Source organism: Brienomyrus brachyistius, chromosome 15 (assembly GCF_023856365.1).
Source record: "Brienomyrus brachyistius isolate T26 chromosome 15, BBRACH_0.4, whole genome shotgun sequence".
In the NCBI taxonomy this organism is placed as follows: Eukaryota; Metazoa; Chordata; class Actinopteri; order Osteoglossiformes; family Mormyridae; genus Brienomyrus; species Brienomyrus brachyistius.
Window position 1 is genome coordinate 4,708,947 of NC_064547.1, and position 27,871 is coordinate 4,736,817.

At 42.8% G+C, this 27,871-nt stretch overlaps 3 protein-coding genes across 3 annotated transcripts; 1 reads left to right on the forward strand and 2 right to left on the reverse strand.

Moving 5' to 3' along the window:
• Positions 1-152: 152 nt before the first annotated feature.
• Positions 153-9,028, reverse strand: fsd1 (fibronectin type III and SPRY domain containing 1). The gene is made up of 13 exons (XM_048976057.1): positions 8,834-9,028; positions 7,354-7,449; positions 6,728-6,859; positions 5,890-5,991; positions 5,434-5,456; positions 5,083-5,204; positions 4,260-4,469; positions 3,237-3,335; positions 2,630-2,777; positions 2,447-2,529; positions 1,776-2,027; positions 1,216-1,304; positions 153-1,126 (listed from the first exon to the last, which is right to left on the reverse strand). Exons 1-13 carry the CDS (start codon positions 8,846-8,848, stop codon positions 1,016-1,018), a joined length of 1,482 nt encoding a protein of 493 aa, XP_048832014.1. The 5' UTR covers positions 8,849-9,028; the 3' UTR covers positions 153-1,015.
• Positions 9,029-9,996: 968 nt separating this feature from the next.
• LOC125709288 (uncharacterized) lies at positions 9,997-16,106 on the forward strand. Its single transcript, XM_048977583.1, has 4 exons — positions 9,997-10,111; positions 11,116-11,514; positions 12,419-12,577; positions 13,362-16,106. Exons 1-4 carry the CDS (start codon positions 10,057-10,059, stop codon positions 13,523-13,525), a joined length of 777 nt encoding a protein of 258 aa, XP_048833540.1. The 5' UTR covers positions 9,997-10,056; the 3' UTR covers positions 13,526-16,106.
• A 3,767-nt stretch (positions 16,107-19,873) lies between these two features.
• On the reverse strand, positions 19,874-27,290 carry scamp4 (secretory carrier membrane protein 4). Its single transcript, XM_048976286.1, has 7 exons — positions 27,163-27,290; positions 24,950-24,992; positions 24,061-24,189; positions 22,106-22,262; positions 21,921-22,022; positions 21,687-21,804; positions 19,874-21,409 (listed from the first exon to the last, which is right to left on the reverse strand). Exons 2-7 carry the CDS (start codon positions 24,954-24,956, stop codon positions 21,227-21,229), a joined length of 696 nt encoding a protein of 231 aa, XP_048832243.1. The 5' UTR covers positions 24,957-24,992; positions 27,163-27,290; the 3' UTR covers positions 19,874-21,226.
• Positions 27,291-27,871: the final 581 nt, after the last annotated feature.

Consider the following 27,871-nt stretch of genomic DNA (forward strand, 5'->3'; position numbering starts at 1 on the left):
CTGGTCTGTGGTGAGGTGAACGCTGTGCTGGTTAATTTCGGATCGACGCACAGTACAGCGACATACACTGTCTCAGTGTGGCTTTATTTGCCCAGCTAGACAAACAGTACAAGATTAAAGCATTTACAAGATTTTATCGCCAGGAAGTCAAGTTTTATATCATAGTTTGGAAGCTTTAATGCATTGTGGAGTACACACAAAAAAAAACAATCAAGTCCAATAAAAATGCCCAAGCATTTAAATTTCCCAGTGCAGTTCAATGGTGGGTGAAGTCAATCCGTCAACCACTGGCTTGATCTGATTCCCATGAACAGAAAGCAGATGCACTGCAGTGTACACCAGTGAAATTCAGGCACCCACATACCCAGCTTGCAATACAGGAGACAGGTACATAGTTACATTCTTACATGTAGCAGGTGCTTTTATCCAAAGCGATGAGCTGGGTGAGACAGTCCCTGGGGCACCTGAGTGTTAGGGGCCTTCCGATCTCAAGCACAGTGCCCTAACCCACTGAGCCACACTAGTATAGACGAACCCCCTCCCCCACTCACCCCCATATTCACACTGTCAGTGAAACTAATACCATCTAATAGAAGCCAGGCGCCATTTATTCAGTGACTGCTAACGTGTGCTTGTGCTGCCGTCTCATGAAATTTGGACTGTGGGGAATGAAAGAGAAACTGAAAACTTCTTATGACAGACACTCAGAATAGATGTAATTGCAGGAAAACGATCTTTATCCTTCTGGAACTCTGCTCTGTAGATGATGCAGGATCGCGTGAGTGCATGAGACTCGGGTTTCAAGAAGCTGAAAGGCACAAGAAGAATCGGAGGGAATGCAGCCCAACTCCCCCCGCCCTTCCACAGGGGGGGGGTTAGTGGATGCAAACGCTAGCAGGAGCTGGTTAAAAGTTCTGAGTGATGGTGAGAAATGGGTTTGGATCACTCTCCGTCAGAACTGGAGCGGGCGCACGTGGGTTGAGTTTCAGTGGCGACGGTGGCAGGGGGCCTCGACTTAGTTGATGCTGGCGTTTGAGCTGCTGGTGCCGCTGCTTCTCCTCTGGCCGCTCTGTACCACCCTGGGCACCTGCAGCCCTGTCTGCACTGAGAAGCTGCCGTTCCACACCTGCGGGGGGCGACAGAGGAACAGCCGGTGTAAGAGCCGGCGAGCCCCAGACGGGGTGAGGCAGGAACGCAGAGGCGTGAGTCGCTTACCATGAAGGCTGGTATGACGGGCTGCTGGAACTTGGTTCTGAACGTGTGCAGCAGCTGTTTGGTCCTGGAATTGTAGAAGGATAGGACCCCTGGAGGATGACGGGACCGAGTTAGATATTAGACTCGACTCCCCTCTCAAGTCAGCTGAGTAACAAGTAGAGGGTGACCTACATAAAACTCATCCCACTCACTGAAATGCTGCATGGTTTCATAATATGTAACTTATTGATCTGTGCATATTTCAGGAGCATTGTGGCCTCACAGTTGGAGGTTTAAATCCCGTCCCTGGCTCTGTGAGCGTGTTGAATTTGCATGTGATTCTCAAGTTTTTATTTTCTTCTCCGGTTTCCTCCAGTGTAGAGCATGTGGCAAGTTTCCATATTGTGTATGTGATCGTGTGTTTGACTGGTGTCCCATCCAGACTGTCCCCTGCCCTGTGCCTTGTGTTACCATCACAGACCTCTGCTGATTAAGCAGAATGGATAGATGGATGGATGGGTAGATGACTGGAATGTGAGACCTTGCCGTCAGGCATAGCATGGTTTATCTGCTTTGTGCACCTTCCTCGAAGCCACAGTAGACACCGATGCGGTCGGGGATGGGGCAGTCCAGGGTGCGCGCCTTGTTGTTGTGCTTGGCCGTGAAACTCTGCTGCAGCCAGTTGTTGAGGTGGAGACACCAGGAGGCACTGCTCTTCCCCAGCTGGTCGAAGCGACCCAGGGACCGTAGGGCCACACCGGCAGCGAAGGCCTTGCTCTCTTTGTCAAACCGAACCTCCCAGTAGTGCTGGCCAGCGTCGATCATGGTGTCCCCTGAGATGTTAGGAGGATAGATACAACAATAATGTGTTACGGCAGCGTGGTGTGGCACAAGGACGATTCACACTGCAGCTTTACGGAACAAAGATCTTCATTAAACTCAAAAATACAAGAGGAGTCTAACTAAGGCAGGGAGGCAAAAAAGCAAGAACTAAAGCAGGGAGCATCACAGGAACAAACACAGCAAATACAGGTAACCGGAAGAAACACAGGAGCAAACACACTAGGGTGCAAAACCAAGGGGAACACAGATTGGGATGGTGACACTAACTGGCCAAACAGGCAGGGCTGGAACAGATCCTGACGTAACGGGTCCACTAGGACTCTAGAAGGACAGCTAGTCACATACGTTCAGGAGAGTGACACAGAAGCTTAGCCAGCCTTGCCCCTGCCTGGTCCGGTCCGATCCTTACCTAGCACGGTGTAGGACTCGGCCGTGAACCGGTCACGACCCACCCGGGCCGAGGGCGCCCTCTTGGGAGACATCATGGCATTCCTGGGGGAGAGTGCAAAGGAGGGGACAGAGAATGAAGGACGCGGACAAAGGGACCGGTTGGACAGTGCTGTCACAGTGGCTGTGCGAAATCCACTCGGACCTGGCGGGAGAGTTCATCGGTGAGCTGGTCCTGTTCTTCTCCTTACGCATCTCTTGGACCTTCCCACCACTGCTGTCCCACTCTACGGAAAGGTCCTCCACCCGCAAGTTCTGGTGGGACGAACTAGAGTCCAGCTTGAAGAGGAAAGCTAGAGAAACAGACAAAGCCACGGCTGAGGTATGTAGCTCCTGCACCATCTCCAGAACCACAGCACTGTCTCTCTTCTTAGTCACATGACCATATCCCTGATCAGTCCACTTAAACCGTACACCATTCCAGCCAATCCCCATACTCCTTGTAATGACCTTGTAGTGACCCTAATGTGACCTTGCAACCACTCTAAGTAGCATTAATATTTAGTACCTCATTCTGATGCCTATAAACATCAGTTTCGTATCTTAAACGTACATAAACATACATACTACTAAAGGACATTAAGCAATTTTAATATTCTAGAATGTTCTATTCAACCTTCAGTCTTGGAGCTGCTCCGTAGCAGTCCAGTCAGCTCATGTAGCTCACCAATGTGCATTATTTCCACTGTATTGCTGAACCAGTAAAAACGTATATTTGTATTACTGAGTTTCTGCTGACGTCCAGAACTCACCATTGGTTTCTAGGGTTACAGGCTCCGAGAAATCTCCGGCCACGGCCTTATTGCACGCCTTTACACGGAATGTCATGAAGCGTGTGTCAAAGCGTAACCCTGAAGATAGGGGGCAGCACATGCACAGTCGCATTAGGTTGGCTGTTAACGTGTCGTATTTGTGTATTTAACCAGAATTATGTAGGCAAAACCAGTACCATATCTGTAGGGGTATGAAGCGTTTTGATACAAATTCTACATAGTATGCGCTGCCTTTGAAAGTGCATAGTCAGTGTTAAAGCCTATGTGTATACAGAGTGTAGAGGACAGTTCACTTAAAAGATTCAGTTTCTGAAATGTAGCTTAATTAATTTACGTTAAATGTTAAAAAAAGTTCCACGAAGCAGGATCTCTGAGTTAGCTGGGTTAACTTAACTTAGACGTCATGATTGTCCAATAAGAGTTTAGGTAAGGAGCATTCCTATTGGGCAATCTTGACTTCTAGCTTAAGTTAACCCAGCCAACTCAGAAATCCTGCTTCGTGGAATACCCTCCTGGGTTTCTATGAACACAGTAACTGGTAAACACACAACAAAAGATCTAGAAAATATATCTATTCATGGTAAATACTCATCAGCCATCTCTATGACCTATGGACGTTAAAAAAGTAATCATTAGCTAAAACAACGGTAATAAAAAAAAAAAAAATCATTTTCCGACTCTTGCGTGCATTTATGACCCAGTTTCCTACGCCAAGTGGCACACGTGAGAGAGATATCTTTGAAGTAGAATGTAAAATGAGTACTTCATGAAAGATACAAGAAATCTGAGTATGGAAGGCTTTAGTCATAAGCACGGTTGCGGTCTTGTCCAGCCTTCTGTGATTTTCGCTAGGCGACCGTTTAGTGTAACAGTACTTCGTTGCTAAATATGGAATGGGTCTCTTTGTTAAGTTGGCTGATTGTAAATATTACCGCATCTGTATGGCTGCTGTTCCGCGTGCACCTAGCCTGCTGGAGTTGCATTTCAAGGCCATGAGGTCACCTGTGAGCGTGTGCTCTGTGTGGCGGATGCCCTCCACCACCATCCAGGGGTACTCCTCACGGACGCGCGGTGGGCCCTCGTGATTGGTCCGGCGGTGCTCCAGGATGTAGTGATCGATTTTGGTGTCGGGTTCCGGCAGAGTCCAGACCACCATCACTGTGTTATCACACACCTGGCACTCAGACACCTGTATTTCCGGGGTCGACGGAACTGAGGAACAGACAGAGAGGGAAGGGTTTGGCATGGTGGAGAGTGCAAGCAGTGTGCACTCCCCAAATTACCAGTCTTAGGATCAGGGACGAATTATGGGTTGTGTGGGCCCCTGGGCAAAACGTTTGCGAGGGCCCCACCACCACCACCACCACCACCACAACCACCACAATTCAAGGGCCCTTGGCAGCCAAACGCCCTCCCTATAGGGTCAGGGGCCCTTGTAGGCAGAGGATCAAAGAATGTAGGCCCTCTAAAATAGACAAACGATAATACATTGTTGATAAGCGCTGCAAATTGTTTTGGGCTAGGGGCCCCACGGGCCCCCTGCACCCCAAGGGCCCCTGGGCAGCGGCCCCGCTGGCCCGGTCCGTAATCCGTCCCTGCTTAGGATTTTCCGTGTCCATAATGACTTCTACAGGGGACTGACAAATAAGAGGAAGGTGCGTCTATCGTCCAGCAGACAAAATCTTCACAAGAATCTGTGACTGCATCTTATATAACTTAATCATAACATTGAGTTTAGTTGAACTGAGTTAGTTAAGAGCAAGAACTCAGAAAGCAAACGAGACAGCGACAGAGACAGCGTTCTGGAAGAATGGACCTCACTGACCTGGAAGGAACTTGATGGCCTGTAGCATGTCCCTCTCCTGAGTGAAATCCACCATCATATGACTCATATTGTCACTGACCTTGGGCTTAAGTGAGAGCCGGAAGGCAGGGGCCATTGTCACACTGTGTATACATACACACACAGACACAAACGTTATTATATTAGCCAGGAATAGGCCAGAAATAGCTCAGCATGAATCTAAAACAGAAAGGATGAGGAAGAAACTGCTCCATTGAGGAATGGATTAATACAAAACTTGTTTGTCTTCAAATGATTCTTCATATCTGCCCATAAGTGTACAAGGTGATGCGTTGACGCTTAATAAAACACAGATAATTGATTATACTATACCTATCCTTTATGTCTTTGGCAGCCTGGAAGCAAATAAATTGAAAGAAGACAAAGAGAAATAGAAGGAAAGTTGAAGAGATTGCCGAGTTGCAGCCTGTAATTCTGCTAATTTCACCTGACCAGGTTCAGAATCACCACAGGCAGCCTATCTTGGTATAAGCGACAAAGGGACACAGATACTGATTTGTGCAGCTTCTGCTGATGACGCTATATACACTGCAACATAGATCTGGAGTGTATTTTTAATGTTTGTAGAAGTGTGTCACAGACTATTGGTGTACTGTACACTCACCCATAACACATATAGAACTGTTGCTTAAATATTGATTTTTGGAACTCAGATAGTGTCTCTAATTTGGTGGCTATGAAAAATCTGGAAAAAAAACACTCTTAAGTCTTCAGTTCTTGGAACATAAGCAGACAGAAAAGGCATGTTTTTCTATTGGACTGTCCCACCTGGTTGAAACCGTCCATCGCTGAGGAGCACAGTGTGTGATTGGCCAACTCCAGCAGCTCCTCTGAACTCTCCAGAGCTTTGGTGCATGTGCTCACCTGGTTCTGAGAGAGCAGCCAAAGGTCAAGGCGAACATAAGATAAAGAGAGCAAAAGTACAACCACATGCAGTTGGGAATACGATTTGAATGCTATGCTTTTCCTTGATTCGTATCTGTCAGGGAAAAACATAAGGAATAATCAGACAAACTGTTTGGTATGTGGTATTAAGTACCTACCAAACCCATTCAGTGCTAAAAATGACCTCTTTTCGCTCCCACACAAAATGTCCTGCTGTCATTCATCCATCCACCTTCCAACTACATATTCAGTACAGCACGGTAACTATACTGAAACTGAGGAAAAAAGGTGTTTTACCTTAGTTTTACTTTAGATTTTATATTTACTATGATCTTCGCATGCTCAAAGCTGAGAAGAGCTGAACTAAGAAATATTGTCTCGGGATCAAGCAAAACCTAAGAGGCTCACTCCATTTTGATAAAACGTGCAGTTATGGTGTTTCGCCTTTGTATGGCAGTACAGACTGGGAGTACCAGCGTCAGCTACCAAATAGCAAGGGTGGAGGTTTCAGGTCCACAAAATTCAAATCCAGACCAAGATTCTGTTTTAACCAACCAGTTGAGTATAAAGAGTCAGAGTCACAGAGTACACAACTGGTTTGGTTGAAACAAAATCCTGGGCTGGATTTGTACTCTACTCTCTAGACCTGAAATCTCCACCTCTGCCAAAAAGCAATGTAGACAGTGGCAGCAATCAGAAGGAGCGAGCGCAAGAAACACACCTGCAGCTCATAAACACGCGCGGCCCTCTCCTGCTTTATCCGGGTCACCATGCTCTCCTTCAGCTCGTCCAGGACTGAGTACAGCGAGCTGAACTCACCCTCCAGGTCGTCTTGAGCACGGTTTGCATTCATCTGTCAGGGTAGCATCAGATTCCATCCATCTTTTCTTTTTTATTTTTTAAATAAACCCAACTCTCCGTCATTACTAGTCAGTGCAAGAAATGCCAGTGTCTCAGTACAACATGGATATAATTTTTAACAAGCAGGAAGTGCACCACTGATATCTCCACTGATATCTCCACTGATATCTCCACTGATACTTCGGCTTGGTTCTTAGAAGTGTACATTATTTAATATTCACTCATCCAACTTCTGTAGCCAATGATCCCTAGGGGTTGACAAGCCTGGAGCCTATGTCCATGGCGGGGACCCTCACATGCTCTGGACAATTTAGAGAAACCTGCTCAATTAACTGCTATTTTTTTGAACCAGGAAGTAGCTTGTTAATCTGGAGGAAACACCCACAAGGGGATAGCCATGCAAATACAAAGGTAGGACAGGATTTCAATCCAAATTAATCCCAACACCCGTGGTAAATGTCCCCAAAGAAGGATGTAGATCCGTACCTGGACGTTCTCCAGGTTCTGCTTCAGTGAAGATATGAAGTTCTGGATCTCCTCATTCTTCAGAGCCAGTGTGTTGGTAATTTTCCTAAGTGATTCCTGAGACAAGTGCACACGACAGCAGAGAACAGGAACTAGGTGACCAACTTGCCTTGCTTGTCCCAAAATCAAGTAGATGATCGTCTTAACTTCTCGAAGTTAAATATTCCATTTCCTCAAACATGTTACATAGAGAAACCAAAGAGATACAGGTTGCAAAACACTTCATTGCATATTTAAACCCTTTCATAAAAATAAACACACTTCAAACAGTATTTTAATATTGTAGTTAGATAAATAAACGGGGGCGGCATGGTGGTGCAGTGGTTAGCACTATTGCCTCACACCTCTGGGACTCGGGTTCGAGTCTCCGCCTGGGTCACATGTGGGTGGAGTTTGCATGTTCTCCCCATGTCGTCGTGGGGTTTCCTCCGGGTACTCCAGTTTCCCCCCAGAGTCCAAAAACGTGCTGAGGCTAATTGGACTTGCTAAATTGCCCATAGGTGTGCATGTGTGAGTGAATGGTGTGTGAGTGTGCCCTGTGATGGGCTGGCCCCCCATCCTGGGTTGCTCCCTGCCTCGTGCCCATTGCTTCCGGGATAGAACCCCCCGCGACCCAATAGGATAAGTGGTTTGGAAAATGGATGGATAAATATACAATTGCATACCTTCTAACTGCGGACAAACTGCGGACAAACGCCAGACCCAGAACCAGTATAAACTTACACACTGAGAGCCACGCATCTGCAGGCTCTACATTTTTGGAAATAAAATCTACTTGACAGAGAGAGCAAATTGCATTTGATGAGTTTTCCGGAGCTATTACTGGATGTTCAGTCAGGGGGGAAGAAACTGGAGTGGGGGGAGAGGGGGACATGTAGCCCGCCTTCCCCCCCACCCACACCCCCTAATATTTAATTTGGACGAATTCATCTTCCACAATAAATAAGAACTTCCTTTTTTAATTGTGTGTGTGCCCCAGTCACCCCATCAAATATTAAACTCTCTCCTCCGCCGCTGTTTTAAGTTAAGCCCCGAGGGGAGGCATGCCTCCCAGTGTCACCGCCGCAGTCCCCGGCATATGTATGCAATGGAAGCACGCTAATGCGCAGGAGGAGCGACCGATGTCGCGTCCAGGAGCTGTCACGGCGAGGCGGAGCCGCCTCCCAACAGCACAGAGAGTCAGTTTAATGGCAGAAACAATAGTGTCAGCTGCAAATTCATGACTATTCATAATGACCTTCCCTGTAGCAACTACTGAAGGGCAATTACAGCAGACTAATTTAACAATTGCCGCTTTTCAGACCATCTCCATTAGATTCCCACCCAAAACTGATTATCCTTTTGCAAGCGAACAGTCGTTCTTAATTGCCTTCGTTTCCTTTCTTTGTCCGTGTAGCATCACAGCCTATCTCGCACACCCAGTCGTCCGGCTCCATTTTACCTTCTGATCTTCCATGTCGCTGTTCGTATTATCCGTGTGGCCAAATTATGTCCGACTTGTTTGTTGTTCTTCTGTGTTTCTGTACCCCACATTCAGGCAGGGTGGTACTGATGGTGCCGAAGTACGTGCTGCACCATCCCTCCTCCAGAACCTTGGTCCATGGCGTATATTGCGCAACAACACGAGCTGTCAACGCCGGGAATGATGGGAAATGTAGTTAAATATATACCGGCAGCAATTTAAAATCAGATTAATGTTTTTTCCTGTAAACCAGTGGATATGCGGTTGGATGATGCATGGATGGATGGATGGATGGATGGATGGATGGATGGATGGATGGATAAGTAGCTTAAGACCTCCTGATTATAATATACTATAATATAGATATTTATACATAGGGTTATCGTTATTAAAAATATGTAGCTAATCATTTTAAACACCTGTGGCTCTGTTTTACATGCTATCAAATACCTGTGGAGGTTTTTAATATATTTAAGTGCATTTCCACTATTCTGCCATATTTTTAAAAATGGAATATCCTTTTCATTTTGTATTTCCCAACATTTTTCGTCAAGTGAAAACATGCACATTGATTCGTTTTGTTTCTACATGCTTAAATATGTGTTTGTCTTTGGGGAGTTTATTAATTAATCGTTGTTTTTTTTTCCCCTAATCTCGCTGACAATCAAAAACTTTCGAAACTGCAAATGTCTCGTGATAAAGGACATATACTTGGAAACATACGCTGAGTGATGAATTTTCATTTGTAATGAATGCAGCAACTCAGTGTTCCACCCAAGGTGCAAGACACGTCCTAGGCCTACTTCCAGAATTTTTTGAGACCAAGGGTGTACAATTGGCAGATCCTTGAGGGTGCAGCCCCAGTGACAAGTAATTGTACCTCAAAGGTATAACTTGGTACTTTTTTTTCCTAATATTGTACAGACTCAGCTCTCCATCATAGTCACCCTTTCAGCACCAGGTTGCGTATCTGCATTTGGAAACATAGATTCACCTCCATTCACTCACCCTGAAGCTTGCAGTTGCATCTTGGTCTCTTTTCGTTCAGTCGTCCCCCACTATCTCTAGTCTATAACAAGATCCTCCCAGCCACCACCAAGAACCCACTTGACAAACCACCTCTGCGCTCATTCTCTTGATATGCGTCATCATAGAAACAGATCCGGCAGTGAGACCAAGATGACCCCTTTTCACACCCTTTTATGAGCTTTGCAATGGAGGTCCGGTACAAAGTAGTTTGTCTTCGGACATTAAAAGGTAAGCATGACCATATTGTATGTTTTTTTACACATACAGTGTTATAAGGACCTATTATTGTGTTACAGTTACTGAAGATTAATGCTAGTTTTTTCAAGTTGATATGTGTTCATGATCACATTTGAAATTGAAATTAATATGTTGTGATATTTGCAAAATTTCTTTGTATTACTATTCAAAATATCATCATGCATGTCTGATGTCACCTTTATCTTTGTATATTGTACAAGTCAAGTTTCTATCTAGTACCTTCATCAGTTACTCTGATTTTGCTCAACGATTTGTCAAACAAATGGAATTCACGTTGTTGATATCATACTTATTTATGAGGAAGTGACTATACACTGGATTGCTTGGAACTGAGACGCTGAATTTAGCATAGGAACAAAGTGCATACTGCCCTGACTGCATTTTCTCCACTCTCCGCAATAGTATTTCACTTCAAAAAAACTTATGCTAGTTTTTTCAAGCTGATATGTGTTCATAATCACATTTTTAATTGAAATTAATATGTTGTGATATTTGCGAGACTTCTTTGTATTAATATTCGAAATATCATATGATCATCATGCATGTATGATGTCACCTTTATCTTTGTATATTGTACAAGTCAAGTTTCTGTCTAGTATCTTCATCAGTTACTCTGATTTTGCTCAACGATATGTCAAACAAATGGAATTCACGTTGTTGATATCATACTTATTTAGGAGGAAGTGACTATACAATGGATTGCTTGGAACTGAGACGCTGAATTTAGCATAGGAACAAAGTGCATACTGCCCTGACTGCATTTTTTCCACTCTCCGCAAAAGTATTTCACTTCAAAAACAGCCAGAGGTTTTTCCGTCAGTCATACCGTAGCAGACATTACAGCGCAGTTTGGCATGAGATGGTTTTGTGTGGCTTATGTGCTGTTGTCATATGGTGTCCTATCTTTATATTAACCTTTTCACCTTCACTCATCTTTGTTCCCCAAATTCGCCACCATCAAACCGGACGTCCAGTATTCATCTCGGCGGTTCTGGCTGTCGCGTATGGTGTGGAATATGTCCTTGCTCCTCAAGGGCCACGGGAAGCCACTGCTGGAAGTTCTCCTACCCTCAACTGCAGCTACACATTCAGGGACAATGCTCAGCTCAGGGTGACATGGTGGTTTGGCCAAACAGCTGAGCTGACCTATAAGATTTCCGAACAAATACAGCGCTCCTCTAGCCTGGCCTTCACCAATGAAATGAAGCCTAGGAACAATGAGATGGTGGTAGACCAGCTGATGGGGGACAATTGGTCCACACTGGAGCTGAAAAATGTCACCCAGAATTACAGTGGATGGTACTTCTGCGAAGTGACTGTAGAGATACCAAAACTTCAATCAATCTGCAGCAATGGAACAAAGCTCAGTATCAGTAAGTGTTCGTAAACACAGAAAATGCAGAAACATGCATCGGTGAATAAAATATATACAATAATTAAAATCAGCCAATACAACCCCCTGGACCCCCTTAAATAGGAGGAGACCTAAACCTCCAAAGTGCTCAACCCAAAGTTATGCCCTTGGTTGTAAGACTGAATGCGTTCATGCATTATTTTAATATGTAGTCAAAACACCTTGCCAAAAAAGAATAATTTTCTTCCTTGTGAATACATTAATATTTATGCAAAGTATACATGAAAAAGATAATTATGCATAAAATCAATAACTGTCAAATTCTTAAATGATTATTTTTGCTTCAATTTTAAACAAATGCAACACATTGCGACAGGTGATTCCCAGAAGTTTGTTCTTCACACGTCCGTTTTCCCTTAGCTGCACCCAGACAGCATCACCAATTATTTGACTTCAGATATTTTCAGAAATTTCTGTCTGAGAATTGGCCTCTTGATACAGTGATTCTTGGGCACATTTCCCACATCTCCACCATTGGTTTACTTTGCACAGGTCACACATATTTGGTTAATGATTTCTTCTTGCAATTGACGACACATTAGTATCGAGTAAAGGCTTCATTGTTCAATTTCTATTTGAATTATGTGTAAAGCAGTACTGTAGACCAACAAGGGTTGTATGCAACCCCCTAAAATGAGTACATCCGGTTTCTACTGCAGATAAGCAACACTTCAAGAGAACACAATGGTACAATGAGTCTAAAATGAGGGGGGGTGTGCATCATAAGCACTTAATTTATTATCTAGTTCCATGCATAATAGCTTAAAGCTTCGTTTCTCCAAACACATAAATCTGACTTTTCTACTGAAAACCCGTATTTTTATTGCTGGTTAAAACGAAATTTTTTTTTTCCCTTTCCTTAGTAGCCAAAGACACTGTCCCCTCTATTCGCCCAGCTGTTGCAGAGGAAGGTGCAAACTGGCTGCTGGGGGTGACATTGGGAGCTGGGACTGTGCTGCTGGTTCTGCTTTCAGTGGGCAGCATCTGGATGCTATACAGAAGAATAAAAGGCAGGGTTACGGGTAGGTGAAATACACGCCTAACACACACACACACACATTCCATTTACTATTTTTGTTAGGGAGCCTCGTTAATAACAATAGAACCTCTGTGTGCATCAACATCTGTGACACTGACTAACACTACAGTCAGAAGTAAAGATAAGGAAAATGGGCACAGAACGTAGTACAGAAGCATGTTACTTAAATATCATACTTCATCCCATTTAAAATAATCAAGCATTATTTTATTCACTGTATATGAATATTCCATTATTTATGGATATGAAGTGTAATTCTTACAATAATAATGGAAATAATGGAAGTATTTAAACTCGATTGCTCTGTTTGCCTGTCTGTCTGTATATTTACGTACTCGGTTGATTCCTGTATTTGAGTCATATACGCTCAGAATTTAATATCATAAGCCAACTTTAGTAATCTTCCGGGAGGGCTGTATGAAACTTAAGCTACATCACGAATTGAACAAACAAGTTATGAAGACTTACAGGAACGAGGCCAGAGGTTTTCCTCTGTAGCCCCTCCGAGCAGGCTGAGTGTCTCTGTAGGTGGGTGTGTGGTTACATTCTATGAGACAGATGAGGAGATAGCAACCGAAATTAGTGTGTTGCTCGTGAGCTTCAGGTCACATAGCGAGAACGCTACGTGCATTGGTTTCTGTTTTCGGGACCTAACGACATGTTTTTTAGCACTACCGGGCTGCCCGAACGTGTGGCAGCTCTACTGAGAAGTTTTCATACCAGTTTAATATGAATATGAGCCAGGCGCCTCTTTTAATTGCCTGCAGAGAACCCCATCTATGAAAATATGTATCCAGTGAGGAAAAGTCAAGCTTTACCAGGTGGGAGGCAGCCGGTCACCTTGCAGACACCGCAAAAGAAACCACAGAAGAAACCGGTGGGAACCCGCGAGGAATCTTCTGACGTCAAACTCCCCAGGCTACATTTTTAACTGCAAAAACATGTTTTATATAAATATCTATAAATTTGAAGTTGTTTTGCTTTTTACATTCAAGTCAGTTGTCTGCTACATGCTTCGGCCATGGACAGTAAACACAACGGCTTCTGGATCAGCACATCCCTCCCTATTAAAGACACTCTTTAAACAGTTCAGTTTAACTACGAACAGTTTTCCTGTTCAGTACAGATGCTAGCTGCAAAAAGCTTTCATCGTATTAAGTGTCAGCTTTGGAGGAGGCAGGCCTATATGTGGGAGGCTGTATGTAGGTGACCTGTATGTACAGGTCGTAGGATTCCATCGCCGTCATAAGCACATCACACCGACTGCACAGAGACTCCGGATTCAAGCTGTACAGTAGTCTTTGATTTGCTCACTGAAACAAGATGGCATGCTGAATTTCAGTTTTGCATATTAGCGGAAAGTATAGTGAATTATAACAAAAACTCGTGAATTGAAAATGAAAAATTAAACATTGATGAAGTTCTGTTTCTGATTAATGCAGTGAACAGAGTAGCTTCTAACTTTGTTTATCCTCAACGATGCTGTCATACAGGTTGGAATAACGTCTCTTTCCTAACAATCTACTAGTAGGGCTGTCGCGATCAAGAAATTTTTTTGTCGCCGATTGTCATACCAATAATTGAGATTTGTCAGAAGAAAAAGGATCAGAGGAAAATGTACAAAATAACGTACATTTCTCTAGTTCTTTGTACTATTCACATAATTTACCGAATTTGCTGCAGCTTATCATAATGCATTATGATACATTCATCAAGTATTATAAACACAGCTATGACTATTTATAAATATAAAATTTATATTTATATAACACAATATAGCCATGTTTATTATGCTCTATGAAGTTCTCACCTATACTACATCCTTAATTATATGCATCCTTAATTCTTATACCGACCAGTATAATGCATAATGAAGGTGTCTATAATGCATCATGATAACTGCTTTAAGTAAAGCATTACCGGTTATTCTTCCAGCTTTTCATAAAAAGACTCATAAGTTTCCTTAAAGTTAGTGAAATGTTACCTGATATTGTAATTAATATAATTTAGGCCTATTTAATTTTAACAAGAAAATGCTGTACAAAACCTGTATAAAATAATTTTTTCAGTAGTGCCTCAGATTTCATTTCTATTTTTCATTTTTTCTTGTTAGCAAAAATTACCCATCTTGCATTATAGACAAGTAATGATGAATTTTTAGCATATACTGTATTCTGTATGGGGTCCCCAGAGGCTAATAACTGCAATCCCTCTGTAGGTAATCGCTAATTCTTTTTTTTCTTTTTGTCGTATGTGACACATGTCAAACTGCAGTCCTGGGGGGCCGGAGCCCTGTGTGGCTTAGTTCTTTCTTTGTTTCACCATAAATAATTAAGCTCAAGAGCTGTGTGGGAATTAGCATAAGGAGTTGAATCAGGTGTGTTAAATGAGGGGAAACCCAAAAATGTGCAGGGCTCTGGCCCCCCAGGACTGGAGTTTGACACCTGTGCACTACTGGATCAGTATGGTACAGAAAATGAATGGATCTTCATATTAGGAATTTATTAAGGCATATTAACAATATACAGTACCATGCAAAAGTCTTAGGCAGCCAAAAAAATTATGTTTAAATAACTGTCATGTTGGTGTAAAACTATGCTGTTAACTATGACGTTTTTGCTACGATGCTGGGAGGGAGCAAAAACGTGGAATGTCTGGGGTCCCCGAGAACCGTGTTGGGAAACACTGGCTGAGGTTAATGCACAGGTTTAAGTTTTATTATCCGCAATATTTAAACCAGCTTTTTAGCATCTTTAAGCAGCTGAGTTCTGGCTGGATTCAGACTCAAACCCTGACACTGCTGCCCACTTGGAATCTGCCACTTCGTCATTTATGTTATACTGCGTCATTGACTGAGCAACCAATTAAACGTTCTGTAGATTCAACCCAGTGTTCGGTGTTGATGTGACAGATATGTTTTTCTCGTGTTACAACTTCTGCCTGGAAGAAGGGGAACTCAAATGTAGCATTAATCCCCCTCAGAGATTCTGCTTTGTTATGGTGGGTGTGTGTCATGCACAGGGGCACTATTATTGTAGTTATTTAAAGGATGGTGCGTTTGTGGCTTTAGCAGTTCGATTGTGTGAGACACCACTGCCACAAACTTCACGGCGCACGGCTGCACTTGGTTACATGGTGAATGTCGCCTGGAGGGACGACAGGATACATCTGTAAAACAATATACAGTACAGGCCAAAAGTTTGGACACACCTTCTCATTCAATGTGTTGTCTTTATTTTCATGACCATTTACATTGGTAGATTCTCACTGAAGGCATCACAACTATGAATGAACACATGTGGAGTTATGTACTTAACAAAAAAAGGTGACATAACTGAAAACATGTTTTATATTCTAGTTCTTCAAAATAGCCACCCTTTGCTCTGATTACTGCTTTGCACACTTGCTAAACACCTCTGGGAACTCCTTCAAGACTGTTGGAAAACCATTTCAGGTGACTACCTCTTGAAGCTCATCGAGAGAATGCCAAGAGTGTGCAAAGCAATAATCAGAGCAAAGGGTGGCTATTTTGAAGAAACTAGAATATAAAACACGTTTCAGTTATGTCACATTTTTTTGTTAAGTACATAACTCCACATGTGTTTATTCATAGTTTTGATGCCTTCAGTGAGAATTTACCAATGTAAATGGTCATGAAAATAAAGACAACACATTGAATGAGAAGGTGTGTCCAAACTTTTGGCCTGTACTGTATATTGTTTATAATAGCAGGTTTTAGTCCTGTGCAAGTATGACATACATGCCGTTAAAATAGCTCATATCCTTAAATTACGTAGCGTGAGTCTATTCACCTGTTTTTGTATTTAGTAGATTTGTTCCCCAGTAGTACATTTGTATTAGTTTTTCTAGTTCCTAAGTTTTGTGCTTTGCATTCTGTTTTCTTTTCTTCTTTTTTTTTGCTTTGTACCTTTCATTGTGTTTTACCCGTCTTTGTTATTTCCCTAGTGTTTGGATTCTGTTTCCTAGAGTTCCTTGGTTTAATTATTATTAGTTTCACCCGTTGCCCGTTTCTTGTGCCAATCCTAGTTAATTGTTCTCACCTGTCCTGCATTGTCTTGTTAACCCTCTCTATCCCTGACACTGTTCTGTTCCCTATGGAGTCATTGACTGTGATGTATGTATATTATGTTTCTGTGCTAATGGTGCTCTGCTTGGGTTACCTAGTCCTGCTCCCTAGTTGTCTTTAGTTACGGTTTCTGTAGTTAGTTGATCCATGTTTTTTTTTTTCCCCTCCAGTTTTTGTTTTGACTCCTTGTGGTCCTGTTGTTTGAGTTTTTTGTTAAATGCAATAAACCCTTGTTTGTCTCCGAGCCACAAGTGGATCGCCACCTTTTTCCCCACCTGCACCATGCCCTGCGCCCGTAACACTCTGACCCTTTCAGACGTCGTCATTATTCCGGTGAGTCGTGAAAGCGGGGGTATCGCCGCACAGTATGGTACACTCGGGAAAGGATCAGACGAAGAATCACTCGGTGAACAAACCGGCGCAGTGAGAAAGCTCATTCCGTTCACTTACAAAGTTCTTTCGAAAAAATAATCTCATGGATTTGGCAAACCAGTAACATTTAGCAAAACTTGTTTATGTAAATAAGTCCTGCAAGAGACTGGAAGCTTGTCCAGCATTTGACTTCAGCCCTGTGTTACCTGAGATGTAAATTTGGTACATATTTTGTCAGAATTACTTGTATGATTTATTGGTGTGTACAATTACTTGTATTTTTTTTATAGATAATTTCATTTCAGAATGATTAGATTAAGTAATGGAACACTTTTTCACCTCGGATATAGTGAGCAGCACTGAGGAGACACACAAATACTGTTCAAACTACTGCCATAGAATTATGAGGCATGATTTTGATGGCTGGATGTAAGGCTGATGCCGACATCCATTCTGAGGTAGAATGTGAACTTATTAACGCATGCCATGCTCATACAGCCCGCGTACAGGGTGTTGAGCTGTGTTGCAGTGCATGCATAATGCAGCAAAGCTGTTAGGTTACATCTCACTAGACCCGTCTTGGAAACAGGCTGCAGCCTGTCTGCTACTGGGTCATTGTTTATGATGCAATTCCCCGATGGTGGGGGCACTGGCTAAGCAAGCCAATGAAGCCATCTTTATAACCTCAAACATTCTACCTCACACACAAAGTGCAGCTGAACAGATCTGCCAGGAAGCTGTGGCAGGAAAGACAGAGTTAGGGTCTGTTTTTTTTTCTCTCTCTTTCTGAGAATGCAGTGAAGTGCAGTGGAAAGACTTTTATCAGCAGCCGGAGTCCGTGGAACTTTTGTGTCTGTCCAAACGCCAGTTTAGAACCTTTCCCATTGTCTTCTCACTTTAGCCCAGCGGGCTCTTGCGTCATTAAACTTCAGATGCAATCGAAGCATTAATTGGAGAAGCTGTGTGGGTCTGGGCTTTTTACCTACTCCCAGTTCTGACTGACTGCATGAGTTCTTGTGAACTTTTTTTTTTTCGGCAACATATTTCTTGTATTTTGTCCCTCACCTGAATAAAGCAGGGACAACGTGTAAGATATGTAATAACATTATTAGCATTTTGTACATTTAATAAAAATATGAATCATTGTATACTAATATAGTATACATGTACAGAAGGGGTGCCTCAATGTTGGAAGATGTTAGTGCTAATATTGAGCAGTATACATGACCCCTTGTCCTATGAACATCAATTCATTAGCATAGGTTAAGGGAAGACATTTCACTGTTGGTTGTTTACTGTCATGAGCTCCTTCTTTAGCAGTTAATTGAGTTAAACTATCTAGCCAATCAAATCCTAAACAATGGAGCAAAACAGCCCAGGAGGTTGGGTGCTTTACCTGCTAGCACCGTTACTTCACATCTCCAAGGTTGGGGGTTCGAATCCAACCTCGGCTGTGTTGTATGTTTTTTTTTTTTTTTTCCCCTGAACACTCAGTTCTAAATTGCTCACAATGTGTAAATATGCCCCAGGATAGACCCCTGCCTCGTGGCTTATACTGCCTGTGATAGGCTCTAGTCCTCCCCCCGGAAAGCCGTCACATGGAATCAACCTATTACTGGATTGCTATCCTTACTAAACAATTACATGGGTGCAGTTCCTCTATTTCGTTTCTTGCAGGTAAACTTTAGGGTCAGTCACTTCCGGTTCCATTTAAAATGAAAATTGTGGACCTCGTCTTAATTTTCAGCACAATTACATAGCAGCAATATTAGAATAAAATACAAATATTAATACCTTCATATTTTTCACAAAATACGCATGTTCCCAAATTTAGATATCGATGAACATGTCCTATCGGGTTTATGAAGTAGAAAACTTAGGCAACAGCTACATCACGCCTCTCCTGCGCATGATGCAACACTAAAAGTATTTGCTGGACATTATTGGCTTTCTGTGCAAAAGCCCAGACAAAAAGGCAGCACCCTGTCTCCAACAAGCGGGCACACCGGTGCCACTGCAGTGATACGCCAAGACACGGCGCGTTCTGCTGAAATTACCTAGAGCGCTCATTTTAGGCGCTCGGAAGCCTATAGCTGTGCCATGTTACCGACTGTGCCACCTGCTATTCCAGGGTGTCATTCAGGGTGCAGCACATCCCACCTACACATGCTCTGATGGGCATGAGGGCCAGGTATCCTGTCCTTAGGGCCCCAGATAAGCAGGACAGACGTGCATATTTAAAAAGCATAAACTGTGAGAGCCAGTGTGAAGAAAGCTGAACTGTCAGGTTAATTTCGTGGTGGGACGGTGGTTAGCACTATAGCCTCTCACCCTTTGCGAGTTTCGATTTACCCCCCCCTGCCCTGTGCACGAACCTTATACATTCCCTCCATGTGTGCATGGCTTATCTCTTAATGCCCCCCCCCAGCCCTATGCAAAAACCTTGCACTTTCCCCTCATGTGTGCATGGCCCTTCTCTCAGTCGCCCCTCTCCAGCCCTATGTATGATGCTCGCATATTCCCTGTATTTGTACATGGGCTGTCTCTGGGTTCCCCCAACGTTCTGGAAACTGGTGATGTGAACAAGTGTCTCTAAATTGCCCAGCGATTGAAGTGGATCCCGATTCAGTCTGGGCCTTTACATTCTATTCAGTAGGCAGTATGGAAGATGGGCGTAAAAGGCGGTATGTCTTAAGGCACAAATATCAGCAAAGTAAGATTTACCAAAAGTATAATTGTCCCCATCTAAAGAACATGCACAACTGCACTCACAAACACATTTTCTTACAAAAACTTCTAAAAAGCAACATGAGTACACAGTTAGTTACATCACTTTTATTTTTTAATAAAAGAATACATTTCAGTCAAAAAAGTACTAAAGAATGTTCAAAACAGTCTCCTGACTAGAATCGCACTTTAAAAAAATAATACGACACATATGAAAAGTCCAGAGAGAATCTAGAGTAAATCTGAAATGTCACATAGGTGCCTGAAGCCTACCGGCCAGTGTGGACATGATGCTAACATGGGGAGGCCTGGAGATGAAGTGTGTGTAGTAAAGGCACCGCATCATCCAGTCCACCAGCACACACAGGCACAAGGAAAGGCAAAGCAGAGAATAATCATCCCACCAAAGCCCACTTTGTAGTACCACGCGCCCAAAGAGGCTGAACGCAGAACCGAAATATCTCCTCCTCGAGACCACACCGCAATGAAAACTCGGTCTACAGGAAAGGCAGAAGTGTGAGAGCCGAAACGCAGAGACGTGACGGCAGAATGTCAGCGCTAACCTGGGCTATGGCTACGCTTTTTAAATCTGGACTTTCAAGAGAAACACCAGTAGCAGTAAGAGGCACTAGCCTTAATACATTAGTTTTAATAATAATAATAATAATAATAATATTTATTATTAATAATAAAATCATCCATCCATCCATTTTCCAAACCGCTTAGCCTACTCGGTCGCGGGGGGTCCGGAGCCTATCCCAGAAACAATGGGCACGAGGCAGGGAACAACCCAGGATGGGGGGCCAGCCCATCGCAGGGCACACTCACACACCAGTCACTCACACATGCACACCTATGGGCAATATAGCAACTCCAATTAGCCTCAGCATGTTTTTGGACTGTGGGGGGAAACCGGAGTACCCGGAGGAAACCCCACAACAACATGGGGAGAACATGCAAACTCCACACACATGTGACCCAGGCGGAGACTCGAACCCGGGTCCCAGAGGTGTGAGGCGACAGTGCTAACTACTGCACCACCATGCCGCCCCCATAATAAAATCACATTTTCAATAATTATAGAAGTAAACGAACTGCAAAACTCCCAGCCTACCATGCAATTCTTGTATTTATAGCTAACAAGAAGGCTCCAGTTTTGCAGGATTAGAAAGGAAAGTGTTTGAATATGACCCTCCAGAGTCAGGAAAATAACAGAAATTGTCTTTTTCATAGTCAAAATTGATTATTTTTTTTTTAGCGCAAGTCAAGTATTTGGAATGATCAGTATAAGCAATAGTATTCAAATATGCCATTACCAATTCATTTCCTAAGTAACCCTTGTCCTCACAAGCTCATTTATGTGTAGGGTTGTGTCCATGTTTTGGGTCCTCAGAATTTCAGAGTATATGGAATGCTATCATTCTCCACCCAGTGGAAACTTGGGAATCACCAGGGATTGCGGTCGGGGTAACTAGGCACTGTAGCTGGGTACTGGGGCAGGGTAGGCCCACTGCCAGAAATCTCGTTGAAGGTAGCATTCTGGACAGGAGCACTATTCCAGACGCCAGTGCTCCACTCCTCCTGTGCACGCTGGAAGCTGCCCCCACCTCCACGATACAGGCGGTGTACCTGGGGGGCAACAAATATGAAAAAACCCTTTAGCTCTCTCAGTGGATAAACGCAGGGTGTTAGCTAGTGATGGACAAAATGAACCATTTGCTATATTGTCTAGCTCCACTAGATGGTGCTCCTGATTTACTGTGGAGCATGCTTTATGGCCATTTCTGAACAGAGAGTACCATCTAGTGGGGTCACTAGTGTTAGTGTCCCCCACAGAGTGAGAGCATGCCAGTGCGTGGTCAAGCGCCTGCGTCTGAGTGTGCGTTTGCAGCCTCGCTAGGCTTACCCTGAGGAGAACCAACGCCATCAGCAGAGCCACCAGAGTGAAGAGCACAGCCGAGAAGAGCATAACCACAGCGGAGCCTATGTTTTGGCTGAAGAACATCACTGCAGCAATCCAGCCACTGCCGGGGTGAAGAGAGACAAACACTGGCATTGGTTGGGCCGTTTCTCCACAACACTGAATACATAAGTGCACCTCTAGGGGGGCGTGAAAGTGCACAGGCCCCTGCACACTCACCAAGCTCCCCATCCAGAGATGCCAGCAGCCTGGATAATCACCAAAACACACTGGACGAAGAAAACGAAGAAGAACATCATGAAGTTGAAGGAGCTGTCCGCCCTGCAAAAAGAGCCAGACCTGTCAGTGTCATTTCTGTCACCCTGTTAGTGCTGAACCCGCCCGCTGTTCCAGCCGGGACTCACCGGAACGCCTTGTACAGAGGCCTGAACCAGCAGATGAAGCTGCAGGGGCTGAACAGCAGTAGCCAGAGGAGCGAGAAGCCAAAGTTGACACCATTACCCCCGCCTGCCCACCAGGCTATGCAGGAGATAATGTTCACGCACAGGGTGGCCGAGTACACTGCAGGACAGTAGGAGAAGAGCTATCATCTCCATAACACTGCAGGGGAAGGGCTATCATCTCCATAATAAATCAGGGGAAAGATCTACATTTCCATAACACCACACGTCCTTTACACTGACCTTAATTCAGGAAATTCTTCTGAGTCTTGCTGACCTCTCTTTTTATATTATGATTTCTTTGACGTTTCATTTTATCTGGTGGCATGTGAATGAAGTGTAAGCATATGAATGATGTCTTCAGTGACTAGTCTATTAGCTCAGGGTTACCCAATTCCAGTCCCAGAGGGGCAGAAACCAACACAGATTTCCCTGCTGAAGCACATCTTAATCATGTTAATCAACTAATTATCAGGTTCGGTGGGGGTTTTTGAACAGGGAAATCTGCAAACTGTGTTCCAGACTAGTAATGCAGGAGCAGAACTGGGGAACCCTGATTTAGCTAGCAATGAAAAAACTAATAATCCAATTCAGATTTAGCTTTAGTTTTGCTTGAGAGCAAACGTAGCTAAAGTGGGTCTAACTTATCAGCACTAAGTCCAGCTAAGTTCTATTATGTCTAATTAATAAGGAATACAATCGTCCCTCACCACTTCGTGCGTCGAATTTTGCGGCTTCACTCTATCGTGGTTTTTTGTGTATTCATTAAAAAGTTGATCGAGACAGTGAAAATGATACATCGCTACGCATCGGAAGCATCTTTGCTCTTCGTAATTAAATGCACAATAATATATTTGTAACGTCTAATATGTCTTCTCTTATCTAATATATTAGGTAATAGGAGTGTAATTGTCATGACCTGCCTGTACGATCCTCGTGTGTGCCACGCCCCCTTATTAACCACATGTAACCCCAGGTCTGTCATTCACGTTTTGATGTTACATGTTCCTGTGTCCTGCATTTGGAGTGATTCCAAATAGACACTTAGATCCTGATTCCGTGTCCAGCAATCATAACAGTAATGGTGACTAAAGGGTGTTATTTCATGTCTAATAATGTTAAAAACCGTATGTAGAAGGTCGTAAAACAGGTTTTCTATGCTCTAACTACGAAATTAGTCACAGGGAAATTTACTTATCGCGGTAGAGTCTGGAACTGATTATCCGCGATAAACGGGGGCCGACTGTACATCTTATTAAGGTTAACCAAAAGTGGTCTAATTCAGACTGAACTGAAGTGAGTGTGACTGAGCCTGAAGTCTTCTTCGTAGTTAATACTTGACTATTCCACCTCCTAGTACAGTGTAAAAAACGCTAAATTGATCTGTACTTCTGTATACATACTGCATTTGTCTGTGTATGCAGATGGCTGCAGTCGACACGTGTACAACAATCATATTTCACCAGACCATGCAGGTACCTCCGCAACTCTTCACACAGCTGCTCACTGAAAGTGTCCATAATTACAATCACTCTTCTTCTACTCTTTCTTCATTGACCCCTGCACTATGTAAGTCTGTGCTGCCACCTACTGGAAGCACTCAGTCATGCACTGTAAATTCCTTGCAGAATTGGAATCGGAATCGTTTGTCTATCGCCAAATATTTTTGCACATGAGGAATTTACTTTTGGGTGTTCTGCAAAACAATAATAAATAATCAAAATTAATTGCACATGTACAGTTGATGTGCACCATTCCAATAGACCCTAAATCTGAACTGTGTGCACACAGTCTGCACAGACATTCCTGATGATGAATTTTAGGTTGCGTGCACTGTGCATGTGCCACAATGGTCTATGATGTATGAATTACCTTAAACTGTGTAGGACAAGCCTTAACTAAGGGGATACACCACTCACATATCCAGAGGTTGTAGACCCTGCGGACAAGCTGTCGGTGCTGGGGGGGGATCTCCTCGTCGATATTCTGGTAGAAGCAGGGTTTGAGGGGTATAATGCGAGGCAAGGGGGGGAAATTGTTCACTCGATCTGTCAGAGAGAAGAGGCAGGCATGCGGAGCATGCAAAAAAAAAGGATTTAACGTGGGAAAAGTTAGTCATGAAGCTTTTAAGACAAAGAATATGAAAGAATGAAAAAAAAGGCCTGCTGTACGGAGCTTTGAGAAAATCATCCTTTATGTTTCACGGATGTGGATACAGGTTGTGAGATATTTTAGCAACTGGAAAAGCAAAAAGAAATAGACACATTTCCAGATTATTCCCATTATGTCGAACAGCAAACAAAAGATCACATGCAATGCCCCATGATGTAATGAAAGCTCCGAACCATCCATCCATCCATCCATCTATCTATCTTCTGTACCTGCCACTCCTATTCTGGGTTGCAGGGGTCTGGAGCCTATCCTGGATAGGACACAATGCAGGGTATAACCCAGGATGGGGCTCCAGCCCACCGCAGTGCACACTCGCGCACCACTCGCTCAGACACCATTCACAGCTACAGGCAATTTGGCAAATCCAAATCACCTTAGCATGTTTTTGGAGTGTGGGGAAGAAACCCCACTACGACACGGGGAGTACATGCGAACTGCACCACTGGGCCGTGCGGGCTTTCCTTTAACCGGCACCATGAAATTGTCATCTGAGCACAATTCTTCAATTTGAGAAATATTAATATTCAACAAGATCTGTAATCTTCTACAACACTAGGACATCACCTATGATAAATGGTCTCTAGTCTTTTAATAGCAATATAAAGATGGATAATGATGCAATGATTTCAGACTCACCTGTCATTTTAAAATGCTTAGTGTCCTTCCAAACACCTTTGTACTGCAACATAAACATGATGACATCAGTCAGATTCTAAATTGTCAATATATATTCCAGGTTATTTATGGTAATGGTGGCCCCTCCCAGGAAGCACAAGGCACAAAGACATCGTAGATAGGAAACCGGCCCATTATAAAGAAACAATGCATTTTTGTGTCACTTAACATGTTCATATCCATTTGCGAACTGTTACTCAATACAGGAAAAGCAGATTTGGCTTTGCCCCGTTTGCTTTGAGACCAATAGTAACATATTATATATTAGATACGTGTTTCTATTAACCTCAACTATATAGCATCTTGAACCCATGCCAAAATGTACAGCTGGCAAGACCAAGTGGTTAGATAGTGGTTAAGCAACAGCCCACATTCGAATACTTAAAGGTTCAAATAAATGTAAATAAATAAAAACTCATGTGATAATATAGCCTCATTTACACAGTCATGTGAAAACGAAAGTACACCCTCTCAATTCTAAGGTTTTACGTATCAGGACATCAAAAAAAATCATCTGGTCATTAAAATTAGGTAAATACAACATCAGATGAAGAACAACACAAGTCAAATTACATTGTGTCTATTTATTTAACAAAAACTTCACCAAAATGCAGAAGCAGAGTGTGAAAAATTAAGTACACCCTTACTGCTTTCATAGAAATTAAGAGGGCAGCAGCCAGGTGCTGCTAATCAAATGCACTTGATTAACTGATCATCAGCAAGTTTGAGCATCTCTATAAAAGCAGACGTTTCGGCAGTTTGCTGGTTTGGAGCATTCAGGCGTGTGTCAATACAATGCCAAGGAGGAATGACATCAACAATGACGTTAGCGAATTACTGCTACCCATCTCACTCTACAGGCCACAGTTAGCACGTTAAAGTGCATGACAATATGAGAAAAAGAATAAGTAGGACTTTGTTTAGAAGGGTTGCCAGGAGAAAGCCTCCCCTCTATAAAGAAGATGGCAGCACGCTTTGGTTTGCATCTGAACCACAAGACTTCTGGAACAATATTTTTTTTTTTTGGACAAATGAGACTAAAGTGGTGGTGTTTGGCCATAAAGCACAGCGCCACGCTTGGCGAGAACCAAACACAGTGCATCAGCACAAACACCACCTAGTGCGGTGGTGGAGGGGTAATGATTTGGGCTTGTCCTGCAGTCACAGAACCTGAGCACCTTGCAGTCATTGAGTCAACTGTGAACTCTGTATACCAAAGTATTGTAGTCAAATGTGAGGCCATCTGTCTGACTAGTAAAGTTTTGCTGAAATTGGGTCGTGCAACAGGACAATAACACCAGCAAACTACAACAAAATGGCTGAGAAATGAAATAATTAAGGTGTTGCAATGGCTGAGTCGATGTTCAAACCTCAATCCAATTGAAAGCTGTGGCCAGATCTTACATGTGAGGACAGATACAAACTATTTCAGACCCTAATAAGGTTTTTTTTTTTTTTTTTTTTAAATGTCCTAATAAGTAAAACCACACAAGTGAAAGGGTGTACTTTCTTTTTCACATGACTGTAATTACTTTGAATAGGATCATTAATTATTCATATGCTTCAAAGGTTACACTTTTAAAACGGGTAATCGATTTTAGACACAAAATATAAAATAAACAGCCTGGATTAGGTCATCAGTGTGTTTCAGGAAAAGTTTCTTACATATAAGCTAATTTACAAGCATATGAATTCATGCAATGTCTACATTTAATTTGTATATATGTATTCATTACGGTATTATTCAAAACGATCAGTTTTAACCTCAAATCAAATTCGCGAATGAAATGTGTTTTTCCCATTTTAATGTTCATTTAAACAGCGGTAAAAGTCGATAGTCAGCTGTATTACATCAAGTAACTAACAGGAAGTAGCAGTGCTACATTTTCTTTATCATCTTTATCAAATCTATAGGCCTATGTATAAACAAAATAAATCTCATATATACAACTTATTTCGCATAAAGTATAAGTATAAACTTAATTATATTATATATTTGAACTATTCCAGCTAGCTGGGTACGCGCAAAACTCTGCCCAGTGCTGACACATAAAATTGTTTGAAAAATCGGACACATCAACCGAAAAACAGTACCGTCTCTATTTTTTTGCTATTCTACTAAGAGCCAAAGAGTTGTGCATACGGGTTTTAAAAGCATTATTTTTTGTTGATACCTGAGAACCGCTAACTCGCGATCAGTCGAGATGTACCAGCCCAGCCCAGTGAGAAAGCAGGAAGTGGGCGACCTGCATTGTAGGGGCTGTAGTTCATGAGTGGTCTCTGCTTTAGCCAAATCAGAATTAATGCAACAATACTTAAACTACAGCTCCCGCAGGGAAGCACAGTGGCGCGTGTTTGCGAGACACGTGACTGTAACAGCGATTGTCCTGCATGGGCGAATGCAACAGGCAATGGCTACCGTGTAATGAAACATATATCAAGAAATAACGTAATATGAACGAATATTCCAAACTGATCGTTTTAGAAAATAACAAATCAGTAATTTCCTTTTACTTATTTGGCGAAAAGAATTTACTTTTTACTTCGTTCCATTCGTTTGTGCTTAGTAAATGTCGTCGTTACTCTTTCAAATGAGATCCGTTAAGCTGGAAAGGTGCATAGAGTCCTATAAATTATAGATTCTTTGAGTTTTTAAAATACTTAATTTCAAGCATCGGTGCCTTTGAGAAGTATACCGCATTCTTACAGAAGAAGGTCCAGCTCTAATGACAGTCAAGACCGGTCATATGATGACGTACAATACATACACAGTATGATTTAAGGAGAAAAAATAGTGTGTGGTAACTTTGTAAAACCTAACATCCCTCTTTTTGAACCGGTAGGCTTTTAGTTGTTCCTTTCCACTTATCCCATCTTCCTTGT